This window comes from Leptinotarsa decemlineata, unplaced genomic scaffold (assembly GCF_025532065.1).
Source record: "Leptinotarsa decemlineata unplaced genomic scaffold, Ldec_3_MD MMD2_tig00000505_RagTag_RagTag, whole genome shotgun sequence".
In the NCBI taxonomy this organism is placed as follows: domain Eukaryota; kingdom Metazoa; phylum Arthropoda; class Insecta; order Coleoptera; family Chrysomelidae; genus Leptinotarsa; species Leptinotarsa decemlineata.
The window spans coordinates 17,481,730-17,506,051 of NW_027412549.1; the positions used below are offsets into that span (position 1 = coordinate 17,481,730).

Sequence of the window (24,322 nt, forward strand, 5' to 3'; positions counted from 1 at the left end):
TTGCCCATTACACTGACCACAAGCTAAAGAGCATTGCAACCCCGCTTTCCTGCATCCACATCTTGAACCACAACCACTTTTGCAGTTACAGAATATCGTATTGGGTAACTCATCTGGAGCAGGTGGTAAAATACAAACAAACAAACATAAATACATACATATAGGTGAAGCTAATAAAAGCGTGTTAATAGGCCTCAACATCGACGATTAGCTCTTCAACGGCGCTAAACTTCCTTCCAGCGAGCATTCTCTTGAGGTCTGGGAATAGGAAAAAGTAGCTGGGTGCCAGGTCTGGAGAATACGGTGGATGCGGAAACAATTCGAAGCCCAACTCATGCAACTTTGCCATCGTTTTCATCTATTTGTGTCTTGATGAAACAGCACTTTCTTTTACTTCAGATGGGACAGTTTAAACTCGGCAAACCACTTCTCAACGGTTGATTTTCCTGGTGTAAAGTCCGAATAATGTTTATCAAGCCAAGCCTTCGTTTCAACAGTATTTTTTTGCCAACAAGCAATGTTTTATTAACACACGAAATTCCTTTTATCCATTTTCTTTAAACTAACAAAAGTTGCTTCACCCAAAATGTTTTAGCCCACAGGCTAATAGTCAGACAGCTGTGAAATTTGATATGGATTTAATAGTAGTAGCGCCATATGTGTGTTAGCCTTCTTTTCATCCCATCAGTAGTCTTTTCAATTCTCAAATTTTCAAAATAATTTTGTAAATTTGAAAATTTGTTCCGGTGCTTATTTACTACTATGTCGATAACATCAATTACCGTCACCCGTCATGATCGACTATTTCCAGAAGTTGAAACTTGTGCGAGATAGGGATCAATGAGGTTTTCCCTTTCAACGTGCCACTCCTAGCACGGGTTGGACAATACACAGTGAAAATCGGAAGTTCCAGAGTTGGAATCAAACTAACCTTCACAAAGCGATTGATTGAATGGGTATGGCAAATCACATACGCTACGGATCATCTGAATTCACACAAGCTTTCCTACCAACTTTTAGGATCATTCGACGTATGCGTTGTCTATTCATTGACAAAAATCTTCTGGAGGCGTTGGTTGTGTTCTATATAATTTTGTTTCTGGATATTCACATGAAAATGAATTGAGGGGAGGCAAGTCTGGTGTCCAAGGAGGCCAATGATGGCAAATTCAGTCATTGGATGTCTCAACAAGACCGTCAGCTCTAATTTCTAATTAATTTATTACCTCAGTTTCAACTTGTTCCATCCATCTAATTTTGTGTTATAGTGCAGTATCATCTCTTTCAGTATCATCAGAATGCGAAAAATACTTTCTCTGTATCGACTCAATTATAAAAACTCAATTATAAGAAAAAAATCAATTTTATGATCAGTGGATGTCCTATTGTTAGCAATCTTAGCTAGCTCCTTTTTGGACAAATGTTTTCATCGCATTGTGACACATCCACAATATACTAACTTCAGATAATTGTCCTCATTGTGTTACAAATTTGGCAATCAGTTTTTTTAGTGTGTAATATTTTTTTTCAAGGACAAAACACAAGAAGTACAGGAAAATTCTTAAAGCGCTCTAACAGCCTGCTCGCAAGCGTTGTTCTCAATGATCTGTAATCTACAAAAACGAGCACTGAGATACATATGCCACGTTAATCATCAAACTTCATGTAAACCTTTATTTATATCTCTTAGGATAATCACGCTAACATCAACTAGTTTAGTTCATAAGCATTTATTAAAATCTGACACTGCACATAATACTAGGACAAATCCCCAGAACCACCCAATGCCAAAATTCAATTGTTTACAATGGTACGTCCGTCGCGTATTTCTGATATGTACCGCTCTTGATGGAATCAAATGTGGAATCTTCGATGTTCCAGACTATCAAGATTGCAAGTGATGTTAGCGACTTCCATCAGGCGCTTGGCTCTTTTCTGGATGGGATCCAGCAGCTTCAGAGTATGCTTAGGGGCGGAGCTCTATACATGAGAACAATACTCCAAAGAAGGTCTGATCTGAGCTTTTTAAAGCATCAAAAGTTGCTGAGGTGTGTACAGTTTTCTGGTTCTGGTTTTGAGAAGCAGACTTTGCAATTCCAGTGACATTGTTGTGTCCATTTTAACCCCCAACAAATTTATCGAAGCAGAATTGTCTGTCCTGAAATTATTATATTCGGTTTGGGGACATTTATCTCCTTGGAGAAAACCGACGCCTGCGTTTTTGTGGCATTGAATTGAACCCAAATTCGAAACCACCTCTAGATCCTCATTAAGATATGCGACTTTCTGCTGACGGTGAACATGTGCATCCGAAGCCGATGTCCTGGAATCCAAATGGAATGACGAGACAAGTGTGCCGACGTAAGCAAAGCAATTAAAGGCTTATTGATTTGAGACCTCAAAGAAATGAGCGGATCAATATTTTTACAGACACTAAGAGCGCACTAGGGTCTCTGACAAACCCGAAGGTGACATCAAAACTGGTATGGGAATGCCATGAAGAACTGAATGAATTTGCAAACAGGAACAAATTAACTTTGTACTGGGTGCCAGAGCATTCAGGAATCACAGGTAATGATAAAGCTGATGCATGCGCTAGACGCGGATCATCAACTTCATATATAGGTCCTGAACCAGCTCTGGGGGTACCAAAATCATTGGTACGAAACTAGATTAGTACATGGACCAATAAGAAGCACACAGAGTACTGGACAAAAGTACCTGGCAACAAACACAGTAGAACCTTCATTAGGGAACCGTCCGAGAAAAGAAAAGAAGAACTACTTCAATATAGTAGGGATCGGCTCAGAATAATTACAGGGTTACTAACCGGTCATTGTCCGCTCAGAGGACACCTGAATAAAATGGGGCTGTATAACGGAGACCTTAGCTGCAGATTATGCAACGAAGGTATAGAAACAGCTTTACACATCTTATGCGAATGTGAGGCACTGAATTACAGGAGGCAGGCAATATATAGACGTACGAAATTACGCCCAGAAGAATGTGACGAACATCCAACACGGAACCTGTACAAACTAGTACAGGGAACGGGACTGATGGGTGTCATGAAGACTTGGATTAAATGGACAAGTCAAACAGCTCCCAAGGCACCAAAAAAAAAAGAAGCAAAGCAATATATTGGTTATTTTTTTTTCAATAAGTCGTTGATATGCAATAAAAAGAGGGTTGGAGACAATATGGAACCCTGGGAAACACCAGCGTTGGTGGTGAAGGTATTCGAAAGATATTCATCGACGGACTCCTGCAGGATATTGAGAAATAACATTATTTTACTATAACATACATATTTTCCACAGAAATAAAACACCGACAATAATGAAAACTTTCCCGTCGTTTTCTAACCTCTCCTAACGTCATCTGCTCGTGAGATATTCAATATGATGATGTTTTGCAACAAGATGAAACGGCGCCGACTGGTTAGTGAGGCATATATTGTCAGCACTGTTTTTTTTTCTAGAGTTTTCATACCCGCTCTCTGCTACGATCAGTCTAGTAAATCTACTATGAAACCAAAGAAGTATCTTCATTCGTTGACATGAAAAATATCGCTACTCATCCTCGTGATTGCAAAAAATGCAATTAGTTTCACTTCATGGTATTTCGCAACAGCAACACCTCAAGATATTAGTTTCAATCACAAAGTGAACGTAATTTTTGTCTAAGTATGTCGGCGGCCTTTCGAAGAGCAAGGATGGTAACCATCGGAATGGATGATGCCGATCGGAATGCAGCGGAGCTCATTCTCACGTTCACCTACACTCAGCGTTGCCAATAAAACTCAAAATACGCAAAATCTGAATATTTTTAGTATCTTCGCACATTTGTTAATCTTTCTGGTATTTGTGGATTATCTCTGTATTTTACACCCTGCTAATTTGCCTCAGTAGATCAGTTTGACCTCATTACCATTCAGTGTTAAATTTTTGGTGAAACGGTATACAGCGTGACTCACGGTCGATGGTAGGTTAGGCGTTTCTGGAAAACGCAAAGCATGATTTTTCTGAAAATTTCACCTCTCACATTTCCTTACCTGTTCTATCGATCTAAAATGTTTTCAGCCTTGCGGCTTTGCCACTTCCATCAAAAAGTCCTAGCAACTTTATTTTTTTAAATGGAACACCCCGTATATTAATACATTTTTGGAATCGCTCTGGTATTTTAATACTTTTTTGTTAATAATGTCCTATACCTATCTCTATCTGTTTTCGAGATAAAAAATAAATTGTGCTAAATATGGTCCAAAACATAGCCTCAATTGAAATTAAGTACATCAGTACTCTCAATTCATGAAAAATTGATATTTTGATGATAGTTTGGACAAACTCGAAATATTCAAATAACACCAAGAAATCGACTCCATATCATACAGGGCGTGCTAAAATTACTATTATTTCCGTTGTGCATAAAAGTAGTCGAAACTTCATTTTTTCAAATGAAACCCCCTGTATATTACTCGATAAATTGACAGATGGTGAAAAATGATTCAAGATGATATACATGTCCCTATACCTAAATCTTCAAGTTTTCTTAATAAAGCCGTTTTTGTGGAAAAATAGTTATTCACGTTTTACCTACAAGTGTTGAAAGTGGCATTTTATTTTGTAAGTGGGGATTATTGCAAAACGAGCGTCAGCAAGTGGAACAAACTCACGAGCAAAAAAAAATCACTTTTAACAAATGCATCATACAAATTTTTTTGTATAACGTTACTGCTGATAATAAAAAAAATTATAGGGTCCATGGGATTTGAACACACGATCTTTGGATTACAAGTCATATGTTACAACTACATACGCCAACTCACGTTATTTCAAGGAGGATTATTGGTTAGTCATGAAGGACTTTCTACAGTTGGACTGAATACTACTTCGTCATCGTCAGTAACTTCACAGGGATTTAATATTACCAATAGCACGAACTGCATGTGTGAACTTTTCTAAATGATTTTTTGGTAGGTGTTCTGATTGAAGTGTTTCTATCAAAGAGATTTTCAATAACAGTTGTACAAAAAATAATATTTAAAGAATTTGATTTCTAGGTAGCCGTGGATCAAGCTTATGAGTTTGGTGACTTTTATAAGTAATTGATAAATGGTTATTGACGGTGTTTCAAAAAATCGCCAAAAATGAATGCAAATATTGATTATTCAAACGAAGTTCTTATGAAAGTATTTATTATACATGGACAGTGTGATCAAATCATTGCCAGAACTTGTAGAAAATTCAACCAAATATATCTTGAATTAACACCAATGAACGAGAGGAAGTTTTTGAGATTACAAAATAATTTCCTTAACTATGGCTTCATGTTAAAAGCGCCTTCAACATTACCAAAACCTGTTACTTCAAATGAGGACAATACTGTTAACGTTTTGGCATATTTTTATGCATATCCAGAAGCTTCCATTCGCAGTGCAGAAAAAGATTTAGGTGTATCACATGCTTCAGTACAACGAATTTTGAAAAATCACGGAATGCATCCATATAAATTTACCAAAGTTCAAGCTCTAAAAGCAGAAGACTTCGAACGTAGAATGCATTTTTGTGAATCCCTTTTGATTCATACACAGGAAGATCGGGAATTTTTGTCAAAAATAATTTGGAGCAACGAATCAAAATTTACGAGGGATGGTATACTCAGTAGAAGGAATAAACTTTTTGGGCTGATCATAATCCTCATGTTACAAAAAAATGGGTTTTCAAGAAAAAATTGACCTGAATGTTTTCTGTATTCTGAAGAACAATAACATTAGCTTTTTTATTTATGAAGACACACTGAATGCAGAGAGATATCTCCAAATATTAAGGACGACTGTAATCGATTTTCTTGAAAATTGGCTTTTAGAGGAATATAGGAATTCGTGGTTTTAACTGGACGGAGTGCCTCATTTCACCCAGGATGTTTCCAGGAAACTTGACGAGCTCTTTGACGATCGTTGGTTAGGCGTTTAGGGCCGTGGGATTGGCCACCGAGATCACCCGATCTCACGCTACTTTTAGCGTATACAGTAGGGTATACGCTAGTAGGGTATACAGTACTCCAGTGCCTACCAAAGAAGAATTGCGACGGCGAATAGTGCGGAGTATTGAAGATCTGAATCCCCAGGAAATTGAAAAAGCAACCACAAGTCGCGTACAAAAAAACATTTTAAAGTGTTTAGAATGTAATGGACAACATCTTCAGCGTTTATTGTGGAAATGTGAATTTTTTTTACAATTTTGTTATTTTGAATCATCCTATTCTGTTATTGTCTGTACTTTCACATGTTTTAGCCCACAGAATCTTACTTTTTACCTAGAAATGACTGATTTTTGGTACAGTTGTTCCCTGGAAACTTTGAGCCATAGTTAAGGAAATTATTTTGTAACCTTACAAACTTCCTCTCGTTCATTGGTGTTAATTCAGGATATATTTGGTTGAATTTTTTACACGCTCTGACAATGATTTGATCACTTTGTTCATGTGTATAATAAATAATTTCATAAGAACTTCGTTTGAATAATCGATATTTGCATTCATTTTGGAAGATGATTCGAAACACCGTCGATAACTCTTTGTAAACTACTTATAAAAGTAACCGAACTGCTATAAGTTTGATAATTCCATTGCTACCTAAATCCAAATTCTAAAAAAAAATAATGTTTCTAGAAGAAGCGACTTTATTGAGAAAACTTGACGATTTAGGTATAGGGACATGATATATCATCTTGAAGCATTTTTCACTATCTTTCAATTTACCGAGTAATATACAGGGGGTTTCATTTGAAAAAATGAACTTTTGACTACTTTTATGCACAATGGAAATAATAGTAATTTTAGCACGCCCTGTATGATATGGAGTCGATTTCTTGGTGTTATTTGAATATTTCGAGTTTGTCCAAACTATCATCAAAATATCAACTTTTCATGAATTGAAAGTACTGATGTACTTAATTTCAATTAAGGCTACGTTTTGGACCATATTTAGCACAATTTATTTTTTATCTCGAAAACAGATAGAGATAGGTATAGGACATTATCAACAAAAAAGTATTAAAACACCAGAGCGATTCCAAAAATGTATTAATATACGGGGTGTTCCATTTAAAAAAATAAAGTTGCTAGGACTTTTTGAAGGAAGTGGCAACGCCGCAATGTTGAAAATATTGTAGATCGATAGAACAGGTAAGGAAATGTGAGAGGTGAAATTTTCAGAAAAATCATGCTTTGCGTTTTCCAGACACGTCTAACCTACCATCGACCGTGAGTCACGCTGTATACAGTGTGTCCCAGCTAAAACTTGTCAATCGCTAGTCTGCGACTTCGTGAAAAAAATTGAAAATCGCTCAGACCCGTCGATTTTTATTTCAAAGGGGAACACTTTCAGCAAATACATGATTATTGTATTGTCAACCCCCTCATTCCCAGCACCTCCTACTTCATAATTTTCAATGGAACTACTATATTTGTGATACATCATTTTGAAGAGAATTCAATATCAAATACATTGGTGTATTGAAATTGAGGATCGATCAAATGTTGTTGAAGTTTTAATGAAAACTAAGTTGTATCAAGATACTCGAAACACTTGCTTACAGAATTTAAACAAATTTCATTCATAGAAACGTTACACAACGTGACATATGAATGGGTATTGACATAAAATTTCTCTTACATGAAACACTATATTCCTTAATGTATTTCGGAGTTTCGGGACAATACACTTGTTTTTTCACCTCATCAGGGAAAACATTACCAGGCTGAAAGTATTGAACTGAAATTTTATTTACAAGGAAAACCATCGATCTACAGGTGGATTTCGAGAAGTTTCGAATGAAAATACTAGTCTTCAAAGCCTAATCCATTCTTTTTTTAACTCTGAAAGACGACCTACTGAATCTTTACAGTTACCCATTCATTCAGTTAGGTACTTCAATCCATATTTAAAAAATTTTGAAGTTGAGGCTTCTATGAACACATTCACATTTACGTACGGTGTAGGTAATTTGAGACTGGCCAGAACGAGTTGTTCTTTTAGATAATTTGATTTAGAGCCAGTCTCCAAATATGCCCATTCAATTTGTGGAGTTTTATTCCTTATAAGAGTAATTGAGCAATTTCGGGTATGCGGTTGGTTATCTCGATCACAGGCAGATGGGACGATGACAAACACGTTATTTGTCGTTCGCTTCAGCCTAGTTCAAGAATGATACGCTGAAAGAATTCGATTTTCAATTATCGGAAACCATTGACTTTATGTTGATGATAGACACTACCTTGCACTGACGAGTGGCCAACTAGCCCGAAACCGGTGTTCCAATGATTGAAAATTGATTCCGTTAGTTGTATCGCCAAAAAAATATACAGGAATAATTTCAGTGAAGAATCCTGCACTGGCACCTGTCGGATATAATCCAACGCCCTTCGTGGTGTTAGCCAGAGGAGTAGTAGTTTTCAGATAGGTGTTAGCCCAGGCCGTTTTTTTCAGCTGATCCCACTATTGCTATCTAGGAAACGGTAGGACCTACAAAGTCTACCTGGATAAGCAAAAACAAGTCGATGTTGTTTATTTAGACTTTCAATAAGCCTTCGATCAAATAGATCATTATCTTCTTCTCAGCAAATTGACAAAACTGGGACTCTCTAACCAACTGCTTACTCTAATTGAATCATATCTAGTTAACAGAAAACAATTCGTCGAATATAAATCTTTCAAATCGACCCAGTACGTAGTTACATCTGGGGTACCACAAGGTTCTAATCTTGGACCTCTTTTTATTTTTAATTTTCATTAATGACTTGGCAACTTCTTTGAATATTCCTAGCCTATTATTTGCAGACGACTTGAAACTATATTATAAAATCGACGACATTACTGACTGTCAACGTGTACCACATGAATTAGATGTAATCAAACTCTGGTGTAATAATAATCGTCTACAATTGAACGTATCCAAGTAGTTGTTTACAGCTGATTCTCGGCCTCCCCCCACCACTATGATGTATTAATTGCTTTTTTTATTGGTTGTTGTTTGGTGAAGTTTTTTTGTTGTGCAGTGAAGTCAAGGCGTTGTGACCTTGAAGTGTCTGGTGCATGGATCGTTCAGATTTTTTTTTCATATGAGATTTTGTGTGTTTATGTGTGTGTGTGTGTGTGTAGGAGAATGCACGGTACAGGGTTTCATCATGTGCTTGTTTGTCTATGTACAAACATACGTCTGCATACTTCGAAGATCCTCCAAGTAATAAATGCTCCATCGGTGTTAGGGCACCAAGTTAGTAGTGGAGTGACGTCACAGCAATAACCGTTCAACGGCTAGAGAGCGACATGTTCACTCCACGACGTGTGGCAGAGTAATGCGTATTCATCGGTCTGCCCTCACCTCTCCCGAAGCGATGAAGGTTCGCTCTAGCCCCGCTATCGATGGTGACACAACGGCAGCCGAGGACCGTTTGCCTAGCGTCTACCCTCTCCGAGACCGCAACGACCACTGCTTGCTCGTACCGGCAACTGTTATCGCATCAAGTTGGGAGATGGGCTTGGCTGTGACGTCAGGCATCTCTAGTGGATAGCAACTAGCAATGTGAATCTTTCACGGTTTCATGGTGGGGGTGACTCACACTGTTTAATATAAAAGAAATGCCTGGCACACTATGAAATCAGTAGACGAATATATCTGCAGCAGTTAGCAATTGGTAGAGTGTTATTCAGTTCGTAATAGAAGGAAGACGGTGAGTGTATTTGTCTGTTGGAAATTGTTTATATTTTCGTATATATTTTCATCATGTCCGTTTCAAAAGTAGACTTGAATAAAATTAATAATTTGATTGTACAGGAGGTTGAAATAGTAGAGCAAAAGGCCTTATCATCATTGCCAATTGATGAAGTGTTCATAATTAAAAATATGTCAACTTATTCTACACGATTTGGTAAATCAATTTTATTAACTTTGCAAGATGTGAGCAATGATAAATTATTTAAAACATGGCTACCAAAACGTATTTCGTTGCAATTCAGTGATGACGATATATCTTGTATCAACTCATCAGGTGGTAAATATACGATGATGTATTTAGGACAGAGCCAACAAAGTTTTGCTGGCATGAAAACGCGATCTCTAGTCAAATTCAATATAATTGAATAATAATAGTAATAATTTATAGTGAATTTCTTTAGGTCATAGCTTACGAAGTTTTTTTGGTGTGAAAACGCTAACTCTAGTCAAATTCAATATGATTGAATAATAATAGTAATTATAATGAATTTCTTATTGTTTTATAATATTCATATATTAGATGATAATAATTATATGGAAATATAAACATTACTAACTTAGTTGAATACACTCACTTTGTAACTACAAGTAAAATGGGAATGTGAGTATTATATCACTGAAAAATTGGAGGTTGCTTATTGTTTTTTTTATTCAATTTCAGTTCCACCATTTAAAGATGTGGATGCAGTACGCAAGTCAAGATTGGGTCGATGTTGTAGATCTCAAATCATCGGTTCAACATTTGTCGTCTAAATTGAAGGTGTTGGGTGATGGAGCCGAACATGCAAGCAATTATGATATGAGTGTATGCTATGATGAAAAACAAATCGAATTATGCCTTCGTGATGCTGAGAACTATTGGAGTGGTGCAGAAGTTTGTAACAAATTTTTGGATAATGAATTGGAATTGTGGCAACTTTGTGATGTTATGATTGAACTGAACCTAAGAAGATTCCTGTATAGCCTCCAACCATACTTGCCAGAATGGATTATTCATCACTTTGAATTGAATGATGAAAATCGAGAGGAAATTGAAGATGGTCGCGAAAATGATGATTATGAGGAAGAAGTTATTTTAGATAGTCTGTATGTTCCTGTAAATCATAAATGATGTCAAATAAAAAACTTTGTATTATTTTCATGTTTTATTTATTTAAATCTCATGAAATACAATAGAAAATGATTACAAAACAATAAATATGATATAAAATACAATACATGATATAAGTCAGTTACAAATAAAAAAAAAAGATCATGAAACAGTACATGATAGAGTGAAAAAAAAAAGTGTCAATATCTGCTATGAACTGAACCATCCAATGCATTGTATGTTAAAACTGTATCATGCAAAATTAATGCATATACTTTAGTGTTGTCTGGAAACTTGGTCTTCCTCGTCTCAAACTCAATCTTTATATCAATAGTTGATGATTTTGTTGCATTCGGTTGATGAGAACAATCGATGACGAATAGTGGATTCTCTCTAAATTGTCCAATGTCCATCAGAGGTTCACTCATATCTTTATCATAATAACTTCGCTGGAAACTCTCAAAAGCATAATAAGCAGGAGCATCAAGTTTTTTATCGAAATTCAAATTCCAACGCTCATATGGATAAACTTCAGAATTCAAGTATACTCGAATACTATTGATATCAGCAGTTGTGAATTTTGTAATATCCTGTGTTCTATCTTCAGATGTGGTAGTACTTTGGAATGCGATGATGACAAAACGAGGAGTTTCCAATGCGTTAGTTGTTTTGATGGCCCATATGTCTGAAGAAGTCCCACGTAATGATGGTAGTTCATAGAGGTCCCACATACGATACGCCAACTTGATTTTGGCATTCAGACCGCTTTTGTTTATTCTACTCAAAAGTTTGAGCTTGTGTTTATCATCTGGTACAATATGTCTTATTTTCCATTCGATTTTATTTATTTCCAAATCAGCATCAACCTCACCTATATATGAGTTTTTGAATGATCGAGCGATAATCAAAATCAATTCCTGTTTGGCATTCAAGATACTTTTGTTGTAATCTTCAGCAAAACCCATCAAATATTTCAGTGGTAGTTTTCCACTAAAACATGACTGTTTGTATCCAAGATATCTTGCTTCAATTGTGAAAGTCCCCAACCAGATGTCAATAATGTGTTAGCATGAGATTGTCCAAATGATATCATGGTTTTCATTGTAGATGTTATCCCAGGTTTTCTAACAACAGCCACTTGTTCACCACCCATTTCATAACGAATTTCGTCAAAGAGAAATGCAATTGCATTATTCGAGAGATAGCATGTTTTCGCTACATCTTTGGGGGTGAATTTACCTTCTATGTAAATGAAGCTCTCGGCAATATCTAGTATAACATCTTGATTATTGATTGCAATTCTGATTTCATCCGAATTCCTGAATAGCGGTGATCCATAGGGCTTATATGTGTGCTCATGTAAACTTATGAGAGAATGATCGAGCACTGGTTCATTGAATATATTCAACTTTTCATTGTTTGTTTCGAGCACCATTGTTATTTTCTCACTTTCAATCCAATCGATTTCAAAAATTTAAGATCACTCACAGACAGAGCGTTATGTGCTAACTGTTTAGCATACACTTGTGGAATGAGCTTCTTTTTATGCACACCTTTCTTTTTGATAGTGCAACTCGTTTGGGATTGTTCAATGCGATTTTGTCTATTATAAATGAAACCCATAACAACAGTTATTCGATTTTCTTCAATTCCAAAATAATGAAAATCTCTTCTTCACTTCCAAAATCGATAAGGTTATTTTTTTCATCCAAAATACGCACTGTAATGTTGTGAATCAATTGACGACCTTCTGGACTGACAGGCATATATATAATACTGTGTGGTTCTTTAGTAAGATTGTAGCCAGGTTCAACATCAATATCGAATGAGAAAAGAATGTGGGATTCTTCACCATTTATATATGAACCAGATATTATATTGCAATCTAAGCGGATAAGTCTCACAGTTGTAATGTTTATTGGTAATGATGATTCATGTATCTGATTTGGTGGAAATATTTCATGAGCGAACCCCATCATTTCTGCTATTGAATTTGGATGTGTCAGATCAATTTCATATTTGGATCGCATTTCACATTTGAATGTATTATTATTGGCGTGTAGATAGAAAATATCATCTGCAACGACATCATTTGGTTTTTTATCATGAAACAATCTGAACATGATATGTTTCTGTATGACGGCATTGATCTCTTCTATTTCATAAGCACCACATGGAATTTCAATTGTCAACTTTTGGGGTATCGATGAGTTGTCATTACTGATTCTAAAACTAACTAAGTTATTAGCTTCAGTTATATTATTGATTGTATTGCATCCATAGTATCCCAAAAGTCCTAATCCATAACGACTGTTCCTATCCAATTCAATTGGTGGAAAAAAATCCGCACTCAAGACACTTGTCCCGACAGCTTGTAGCTCGAACTTTCGTGACATGACTGATGAATATTTTGAAACACATTTCAATTTATTATTGTACACAGCAACAGCACATTTGAGACAATTTACACTTTTTGGAAGGTGTTGTATTGTAATAAGTATCATTTTTATTGATACCAATATTCACATCCTCTATATTACAAATACAACACATAGATTTCCGAAGTATAGGACCGTCATTAACATCCGATTCTGAATTTTGATCGTGGTGGTGGTGCTCATAACAATATCTATGTTTCATTATATCGATGTCATCTTGCAGATGCTTAGGCAACTTTTCCCAAACATATGCAATCTCATGTGCAACACATGCAAGTATCACTTCCTTAGGCATATTTGCAAGCATCACTTTATCCATTTTTTTCAAGGTACCATATTTTGAAAACATTCTAAGTGAAAACCCCATTCCCTTGATAGCCTCCCGATCCAGTTTTGGTGTTGAATCCATTTTTATTTGGAAAATTATTTAGAGAGAAACTGCAAGCACAAGTGACCACAGAGAACTGTATTAAATTTCTGTTGTCGATCATAGTTATATTTGATTTTTACATTCGAACATTTTCGAAAGAATCGAGTCAATTCCAATGGTGGGGGTAGATCTCCAAAACTATCGAAATATGTGACTTCTTTCCCACATTTTTTATATGCCACCCAATGTGTTCCTGGTCCACTTATTCCATCTAAATTAACAATAGCTGTCTCGTTTTGTTTTGGACCTGAAGATGGTAATCTATCACGCATAAAAACACCACGAAAATGTGGAATTTTCATTTTTTGTGCATAATAACTGAGATCGTGATCAGTAAGAGGCCTCTGAGGTAGGGGTTCAATTAGTTTTTTGTTTTGTTTGTGGCTTTGTATGGTTTTAAATATAGTCCTAAACCTTTACGGTATGGTTTGAGATATATTCCACTTCCGCGTTTGCCTAATGCTACAGCCTCCATGGTTTTATTGTGACGATTGGCTTCCATTAAAGCCGCTCTGCTGGCTTTTGCCGAATTCACGGCCTTGGTAATACCAGCAGCGGCTCCCGCCAAACTTCCTAGTGCGGATAGTCCAGCAAAAATTGGTATCAATGGTAAAAGTCCACCGATCTTGGGAACAGGAATTATGCGTGGTGTGCGGATTTTCTTCTTTCCACCGGCAGCTTTAAGGTATTTACGTGCCGCCTGCAATGCCACAGTAATAGCTTTTTTGCTATTATTCGTCACAAATTGATTCCCACCAGCTTTCTTCAATACATTTCGCACTTTATGGACTATCCCAGCACCAAATGCAGCTTTTTTAATTTTATTTTTCTTCGTTTGTTTCCTCTTACATTTTTTCTTATTGGTACTACAACCCATGCCCATATGTCTTTTCGCTTTCATAATGTTGGTGACAAGTAATGCAGCTGCTCTTTCCCCAATACTCGCGTCCTTCGATTTAACCCTATCCCAAGCGCTGTATTCAAGTTCTTTGTCGGCTAAATGTCTTGCTGCAAGATCGGATGGATGCTTAGAATATTGAATATCGTGTTTTTTGCATTCAATATCTAATTTATTGATTCCAGGATCGTTACGAGCTAAACGTTGTTTCAATTTTGTACCTGGTCCACAGTATTGATAACCTCCGGGTAGATGTAATTCGAAAGGAAGTTTGTTTATTAAATCATTAACAAAACCACAACCTCTTTTAATTTTACGATCACTTTCAATACGTCCGTATCGTTTGATGGTACACATTGAAATGAATAAGCTAATAACATTTATATAGTCTCCAACCACGGCACGATGCGCATTGTAAAACAGAAAGAAAAGTTTGCTGTAGATAATCTAGATGAGAAATTTGGGTGTGGATTGAATGGACAAAAGGTATTCAGACATGGTCCACTACTTCCATCATCAGTTCGAGGACTCATTATAGGACCTTCAAATTGTGGAAAGACGAATGCAATGATATCACTATTAACACATCCACAAGGACTGAGATTTAGAAATGTGTATCTCTATTCGAAATCACTCAATCAACCTAAATATCAGTACTTGCGAAGTGTTTTGGAACCTATAAAAGGATTAGGTTTCTATACATTCAGCAATAATGCAGAAATAGTGGAACCCTCCGACGCTAAGCCTAATTCTGTTTTCATTTTCGATGATGTGATATGTGAAAAGCAAGATATTATTAGATCATATTTCTGTATGGGACGTCATAAGGATGTTGATTGTTTTTATCTAGCACAGACATATTCACGGGTACCCAAACAGTTAGTGCGTGACAATACCAATTTCATTTTAATGTTCAAACAAGATGAGACGAATTTACATCACATTTATTCAGATCATGTTTCACCCGATGTAACATTCAAACAATTCCAATTGATGTGTGTTAAATGCTGGGAGGACCAATATGGATTTCTAGTCATTGATAAGGATAGAAAAATAGATGAAGGTAGATATCGCAAAGGATTCGATAGTTTTATATACCCATGATCTTGTTTTTTACACTTATTCGATCACTGAATATTGTAGAGGTCACTTCATCAGCGAATTAGGCTATAATTTAAAAAAGGGCATTATGAATACAAAAAAAGATTCTGAAAATAAAAACAATGAAATGAATTTGAAACGTCAACTAGTAGAGACAACAGAAGCTGTCAGGCAGAAATTCAACTCTATCAAGAATGATAATATTGAAAATCGTACGACACTTGAAAGATTGTATGAGCCCATAATGAAACCATTGAATGTTTTATCATCAAACGCTACTTCTAAATCACCAGTGTTATCACCAAATCATGGAACTGTTCAATCTACTTCAAATTATCCCATGAGTACTCCAATAGGAAGAAAACAATCTTTTGCTAGTGTATCATCTGTGAATAGTGACACGAGCACACTTCAAGACGATATGAGAACAACTCTATTCGAAACACCATCATCGTCCCACATCGATTCCTCGGATCCTGACACCTCACCTGATATGAATGAAAGTGGTGAAGATGTTTTGATGAAACATTTGAATAATGTAAAATCTAGAAATCCAGCATATGATGGAACATTTGGCGTACGTATGGATCCTATTACACAAAAGCTGAAAATGGGAAGTCTAGTGGTGTATTTCAAAGATGGAAACATTTCATTTTGGGATGCTAATAAAGTGAAAAAATATGAATGCGCAGGTAGTCCAGAATTGTATGATATGATCTTTTTGAAGAATCCACGAGATGTTGATAATAAAGAAACTCGTCAAGTATATTCCAAAATATTGAAAATAACGAATGCTCCATATAAACAATATCATCAGAAGAATGGTTTTAAAAATACAAATTCTAAAAAATTTCGTGAAGTTATCAAACCTCTATTAGACTCACGACAATATCCAATAAGAAGTAGAAGTAAAATTGGTGGAGCACTCAAACGAGTGAAAATGGAGAAAATATATAATTCTAAACCTGTGAATTATGTGTACTGGAATTCACCGAAAGAGTTAGTTGCTCGCCTACGATTATTGGTAGCTTCAAAGTCAGCTGGTCATACAGGACATGACAATGAAATAATTTCAATAATTGAAGAATTACGTGAAGAAGGTATAATATATTAACATATTCACATGTAATGATCACTGTCACATCATCATTCAATGCAGTAACATTATCACATTTTCTCTTTAATCATATTGAAATAGAATGACTAATGAAATAAGTGATGTCAAACGACAAGTTGTTAATGAATTACATAAACCTGCAAGACGTAATTTTCGTAGAAGAATAACCACCATCAAAGGTTTTGCAGATCTATGGCAAATAGATTTAGCTGAACTGCAACCTTATGCAAAAAGTAATGAAGGATACCGATATATACTTGTAGTGATAGATTGTTACTCCAAATATCTGTGGACTGTAGCAGTTAAAGATAAAACAGGTAGTACAGTAACTAATGCAATGAAACATGTACTGAAAGAAGCCAAATACTCCCCCAAACACATACAAAGCGATCAAGGGAAAGAATTTTTCAATAAAAGCTTCTCATCTCTCATGCGAGAAAATAATATCAATCATTATTCAACATTTAGCACAAAGAAGGCAGCTATAGCAGAAAGAGTGATTCGTACAATAAAGGGGTGGCTCTATAAGGAATTTTCGATGAGAGGTCACCACAAATGGCTTGATATTCTTCCAACTATAACTAGTAGATATAACAATAAAGTTCATCGTACAATAGGTATGGCACCCATTAATGTTGATCCATCAACAAGATTGATATTCAAAGGTATCAATGGAGTTGGAAAAAAACAAAGTAAACCCAAATTTCGATTGAATGATATTGTACGAATAAGCAAATACAAAAATATTTTTGAAAAGTCTTACACTGCGAACTTTACCACGGAACTCTTCAAGATTGTTAAAATCAATAAAACTTTTCCCACAACCTATAATCTTGAAGATATGAATGAACAACCTATTAGAGGATGTTTTTACGAAGAAGAGTTATTGCGAACCGAAAATCCTGATGTATATCTGATCGAGAAAGTGCTGAAGAAAAGGAAAAATAAAGTATATGTAAAGTGGTTAGGACTTCCTAGTGAACAGAATTCTTGGATTGATGAATCAAATATGCTTTAAATGTATCTAATAATGTATTTATGAATAAAGTAATGTTAAAGTTCATTATTGTTTTCATTTCAATTATATGTAAGTGAATTGAAAAAATATTGCAGCGGTAAACATTGCCCCAACCATTCGCAATGTTCTGTGTATACCAAACCAAATTAATTGTATACTCCATTCCCGCTTAAAATTTTTTTCAACTCACAATATTGAGAACACAATACCATTCCCAAAACTAATCGCTGTCACTTTGAAATGCTTTCTCCAACTCTTTTCGCCAATTATCTCTCACTGATAATGCCGTCTCATAAAGTCGAGTCGACTCCTCAAGCTCTGCCTGTGCTTGCATTCTCGAACGTTGATTGAATTTGTCATCTTTCATGATTTTTGAACGTAGTTCATCTGCTTCTTTGCTCATGTTAGCCAATTCAATTTTCGCTAATGCAATCTTAGCATCTAATGCTTGAAGAGTGTCCTTATTGACACTAATAGCTTGCTCACTCTTTTCATGTTCAGCAATAGCCTTTTGCGCCTTTACAAGACGGCATTTCGCTTTCTTTTTCATATCTCCAAACCGAAGTAATGGAGTGAAAGAAGATAGCGATTCAGTCATCAAATCACCCTTCATTTCTTTGGGTTCACATTTTGTCTTCCTCTTCGATCTGTCACTTTTCGTTGTGGGCTTTTTCTCCTGCAAACCACTTTTCGATTGTTTTTTTTCTTTCAACTCAGTGACAATCGATGAAGATGCATTATTAACCTTCCTTTTGATAGTTCTGGATTTTTTATCAACACCAAGAGGGGGGGTAGATGAAGGGTGTTTGGATGATGATGATTGTGAAATGATTGGAGTTTCAACGATAATTTGTTGAATTGGTTCCGGCACATCTGCGAAGTTAACGAAGTCGCTAATATCAAAATCACTTATCGAGTCTTGAGACTGTAAATGTAATACTGGAATATTTTCAAAATTAGTGTGATCGATATCAACAAGTGGTGAACCATCTTCAGCAATCAATAGTGGCATGGAGCTCATGATAATGATTATTTAGGTTTGGAGGAATGATATGTGATAGCAATAGAATGTGGATAGGAAAGGTGATGATGTTACTGATACTTCACCTTTTATAGAAGAAAATAAACTAGCGCATGCGCTCTTTCGTCAACTAGCCCACTCTTTCATCGACTAGAGATGCCATATCCTTCTCTCCCACTTAAAACGAGTCAAGTGATAGGTGGGAGTCGTACCACTTCCGTTTCCTATTCAATCGTATAAGTCGACTTGCGATCCTGAAGTTCATTCATTCACTCTCTACAACTGTGAGCAAACAACAACAAGATGAATTCTGCAAAAATAAATGCTGCATTAAATAGAATATCTGCTGTTGATGAAAACAATTGGATAGACGAATCAGATGATGATGATGTCAATGTTCCGCTAGAGGAAGTGATAGTTGAAGCAGAAGATGTTGGAGTCGATGAAGATGAGATAGACGAAGTTGAAAACGAGGCCAACCAAAGCGACGAAGATGATGACGTGATGGAGTTTGAGAGGGTCATGGATGAAGAAGGAGATGATGAAGGGATAGAAGCTGACACAACTGAAGGCGATGGTGCTTTGAGGATCGGTATGCGAACGCTCAATGTCAGTGAGACATTGGAAGATCCCTTGGATTTGTATTGTGCAATGGATGCATACGTATTGATCAGCACAATAGATGGAGAGAACAAAAAACTATGCTGGTGCTGCTTTCGGTTTTATTCGCATAGAAACAATAATGGAGGGTGGTATGCCCATGTCAACACCCACAACACTGTCTCAATTATGGAAATGGGACAAAATTGGTGTGAAGCTTGCGAGAGGCCACTAACAAACTTCACCCGAGTATCTACATGTATTATATGTAATAATGTCCAACCTGTGGCACAATAACCGTGGACCTACTGGTCAAAAAAAAAACAACAGCCCTTTTCAGGGCTACATTATTCACACAAACGGTAGTAGTAGAATTCACAGATTATGTGATAAATGACTACTTTGACTAAAAAGTCGAAGTTAGGATTTGGTTTATCATCGAATATCTGTGTATATGATGAGTACTACTTTGACTGAAAAGTCGAAGTTGATATTTTCTCAATCATTGAATATAATGATGAGTACTACAGAGTTGGATGATGATACTTTCACATAAGTTTTGACTATAGTGTTAACCTATTTCTGATTGAAAGTATAATGATAGCTCTGAAAATAGTTGTTTATTGTCTTTAATTGTAGCCCTTAAAAGGGCTGTTTTTCCTATTAATCCATACAATGGTATGGACTAACGCTCTTCATCATCAGAAACAATCATGATGGTGTCATCATCTGAATCATCTGTATCTGATGATATACTGATGATGTCGTCCTCATATTCATCAGATTCATCTGAATCAGATGATATACTAATTATGTCGTCCGCATGATCATCTAGCTCGTTATCCTGTAGATCGTCTAACTCATCTACTTCCTCTTGCATACGTTCCGGGAAATCATCAGGAAGATCGTAGATGCGTTGCAGCATTTCTGCGAAGGTTGTACTGAAATGATCAAACGTAGAATCTATTTCATGTACCTGGATGGGTCCTGTACTCATCATAGAAGACTCTGGTACACTCATCGGTTCGGTGGTGGAATCAGCAATCGACATTGTGGAAGAATGATGTAGAACTGGGATTGATACTATATTTATATTGGAAGAAATAAAACGGAGGGGGTGAAGTGTGAATGTAGAACAGTGTTTGAGATTCGAAAACATTAAAAATGACGATCTTCATGAAACTCTGAGCGATTATTATGAGAAATTCTAAGTGATTATTATGAAAAACTAATAAGAGAGAGGGAGGAAGACACTGCCCCAGCCTCGCAGTGCCTCGTGTACACCAACCAAAAAAGTGTGTACTCCGTGGAAGGAAAGGAAAGGAAAGGAAAGGAAAGGGTGGGAGAAACAGGGAAACGATTACATATCGTCGTCGGAATTTAGGACATCATCGTCATCAATTAGGATAGGAGATGGCGGAGGACTGTCCTCGATAAGGATTGGGGATGGTGGAAGTCTGATGTCGCCAGCGTCATCGTCGTCGTCGTCGTCATCCTCATCTGTGATGTCTACAGGCGGTGGGTCACCCCATTCGTCATCCCATTGGTAGGGATCCGGATAATCCCCGTCCGATAAGTCAGCTTCATCACTCCCAGTGACATGCTGAACCTGCACCCTGTAGTCATTATTCATGAATTCGAAGGGAATGTCATGAGGTGCCGTTGTGGAGTCCACGAATCCTTCATGGATAGAAGCCCAGTAAGGATGTTGATGCGCTGGGTCACTGTACGGCTCAGTAGTTGAATCAGGTTCCATGTTGAAGGTGGCTGATCAACTGAATATTCCAACAGATAATTCCTACTTTTATACTTTTGAAAGGGAGTGGGGAGGAGTGGGGATGAAAGAACTTGGAATTGAAAATGGAAAAAAAGAAAAATAATGAAAAGACGAAGTGAAGAAAAATGCTCCAACCATCGCATTGTTCAATGTGTACCAAACCAAAACAATGTACACCTTTTATTTCACTTCTTTTTTCATTTTTTTTTTTTTGTTTTTTATTCCTAAAATTATAATTACAAACCTAAAACTACCATGCTACCTAATTATCCTAAAACTATCCTAGTTGACCTAAAAACTATTTCCCTTTATTCAAAAATTTCTTTATAAATATTTTTAGTTCATTATTGAGCTCTATCGAAGAGGTCTCTGCCTTCCGCCTTTCCTTCAGAGCTGCAGTCCTTCGATCTAGCTCGGCCATCCTCATTAACAACTCGCGCCGTTGGCTAGCAATTTCATTCTCCTCCCGGGAAATGCTAGCCAACGCGGCCTCACTATTTCGTGAAGCAAGTGCAACATCCCTACACCTCTGTAGGAAAGTTTCCATCTCCTGGGGGTTAACCTCTCCGAAAGGCTCCGGCACTGGTGGCACTTGTGGCGCGATCTCCCCGGCAGGCTTCGACACTGGTGGCACGACCTCCATGGCAGGATCAGGCACCGGTGTGAGTTCCATGGGTGTCAACATCGCTGATAATGCAAATTGGGTGAGGATTTCACCTGGAGATGGCACCCTCGGCACCGGCTTATATGCCCTCCGTCTTTCCACTGTCAATGCGAGCGGTGTGGGACGTCTCGGAGGATTCCTTTTGGCGGTCGACCAACTACCTGCATAAGGGTTAGTCCTATTGCATTTACTCCTATACCTTTGAATAGGACCAACCTTAGCTGCAGATTGCCGCTTGGCTTTGTTAACAACCCTGTCTTCCTGAAATGAGACAGGGCTGCGTGGCCGCTGCACACCACCCGAAGTTGAAGCCTTCACCTCTTGGACCATCGCCACCTCGTCTCCCTCGAACATGTCAGGGCTGCCTGGTCGCTCCACCTCAACATCCACAGGTATGATCGATGCCACAGCGTTGTCGATTTCCTGCGTGTAGTTTTCCATTCTGAAAATGTAATACAAAGTTAGTTGTTATGAAAAAGTAACATTGATAACTTACTCAAAATTCGCTTGTTGTAGACTGTAGAAGACTGCTGTATTAGACTGGTGTTGTAGTAGATTGCTGTAGCTGGACTGCACTCGATGAGAAGACTTGTCGTACTGAATGCCGAGAAGTGTGCTCCTCAGGGTGTAGGCAGAAGTGGGAGTGGTGGGAGTGAGGTGGGGGCGCGCATGCGCAATTGTGGGGTGAGGCGAGCAATGGTGGGAAGGGGGCGGGGCTAAAAGTGGAGGAGAGTGGGCGGGGACTACAGTGTGTTGTTGAATTTTTTTTTAATGAAACATAAAATTAAAAATTTTTAGTCATAGAACCGGCATTGGTCATCCTCAGTCATAGAACCGGCATTGATCATCTACTTGAATTGTGACTGGAGAAAAAAATCTTTATTTTTTGTAAATCTATATTATTAAAATCAATAATGGGGGTATTTAATGTTCAGTGTGTATGTAGAATCGATATTTTTTGAGAAATGAGTGGTGGAATCTCATTATTATAATATTGAATTTATTACACTTATTTTCAATTTTACACGAAAAATAGTGATGACAAAAGTTGTAGAGAATTTAATTTCCAACAAATTTGGTCTCTATTATTTTTTTCGCAGGATTGATATTTTTCGAGAAAAGAACGGGTTGTAATCTCATTATGTAATATTGAATTTATTACACTTATTTTCAATTTAACACGAAAAATAGTAATGACAAAAGTTGTAGAGAATTTAATTTCCAACAAATTTGGTCTCTATCAATTTTTTCGCAGGATTGATATTTTTCGAGAAAAGAACGGGTTGTAATCTCATTATGTAATATTAAATTTATTACACTTATTTTCAGTTTTACACGAAAAATGGTAATGACAAAAGTTGTAGAGAATTCAATTTCCAACAAATTTGGTCTTTATTAATTTTTTCGCAGGATTGATATTTTTCAAGAAAAGAACGGGTTGTAATCTCATTATGTAATATTGAATTTATTACACTTATTTTCAATTTAACACGAAAAATAGTAATGACAAAAGTTGTAGAGAATTTAATTTCCAACAAATTTGGTATCTATTAATTTTTTCGCAGGATTGATATTTTTCGAGAAAAGAACGGGTTGTAATCTCATTATGTAATATTAAATTTATTACACTTATTTTCAATTTTACACGAAAAATGGTAATGACAAAAGTTGTAGAGAATTCAATTTCCAACAAATTTGGTCTTTATTAATTTTTTCGCAGGATTGATATTTTTCAAGAAAAGAACGGGTTGTAATCTCATTATGTAATATTGAATTTATTACACTTATTTTCAATTTTACACGAAAAATAGTAATGACAAAAGTTGTAGAGAATTCAATTTCCAACAAATTTGGTCTTTATTAATTTTTTCGCAGGATTGATATTTTTCAAGAAAAGAACGGGTTGTAATCTCATTATGTAATATTGAATTTATTACACTTATTTTCAATTTTACACGAAAAATAGTAATGACAAAAGTTGTAGAGAATTCAATTTCCAACAAATTTGGTCTCCATTAATTAGTAACTAGAAAAAATAATAAGAAGGAGGCGGGGGGGGGGGGGGGGGGGGGGGGCAAGAGGGTATAGGTTTGTGAAAAAATATTTTTTTTTAATTTTAAAATTTATTTTCAAATTTCAAAAAATTTTTTCTAATTTGCTTTTTATTTTCAAATTAAATTTTTTTTTTCAAATTTTAACAGTTGGGAACATGTCAAGTCAGAATTCGAGTACATCACTAATGCCACTTCAGGGACATTGAAATATATATAATAATACTTGTTGATAACTTTCATTATTAATTTTTCAAATACACATTTTTTTTCCTAACCTAACTTAATCAGGCCCTGCCCAGGCAGGCTATTCCACTTCACTATTCACCATGTTGGTT

General features: G+C 36.4%; 2 protein-coding genes across 2 annotated transcripts in view; both read right to left on the bottom strand.

The window, feature by feature from the left end:
• LOC111509072 (uncharacterized) overlaps positions 1–24,322 on the bottom strand; it is a 160,585-nt gene that overhangs the window by 75,849 nt on the left and 60,414 nt on the right. The gene's annotated exons all lie outside the window — the stretch shown is intronic.
• Positions 21,458–22,690, bottom strand: LOC141481831 (uncharacterized). The gene is made up of 2 exons (XM_074174096.1): positions 22,430–22,690; positions 21,458–22,375 (listed from the first exon to the last, which is right to left on the bottom strand). Exon 2 carries the CDS (start codon positions 22,372–22,374, stop codon positions 21,568–21,570), a length of 807 nt encoding a protein of 268 aa, XP_074030197.1. The 5' UTR covers position 22,375; positions 22,430–22,690; the 3' UTR covers positions 21,458–21,567.

Bases quoted from the DNA above. Each gene is read 5' to 3' on its own strand.
- LOC141481831 (XM_074174096.1), bottom strand. From the start codon at position 22,374: ATGGAAAACTACACGCAGGAAATCGACAACGCTGTGGCATCGATCATA.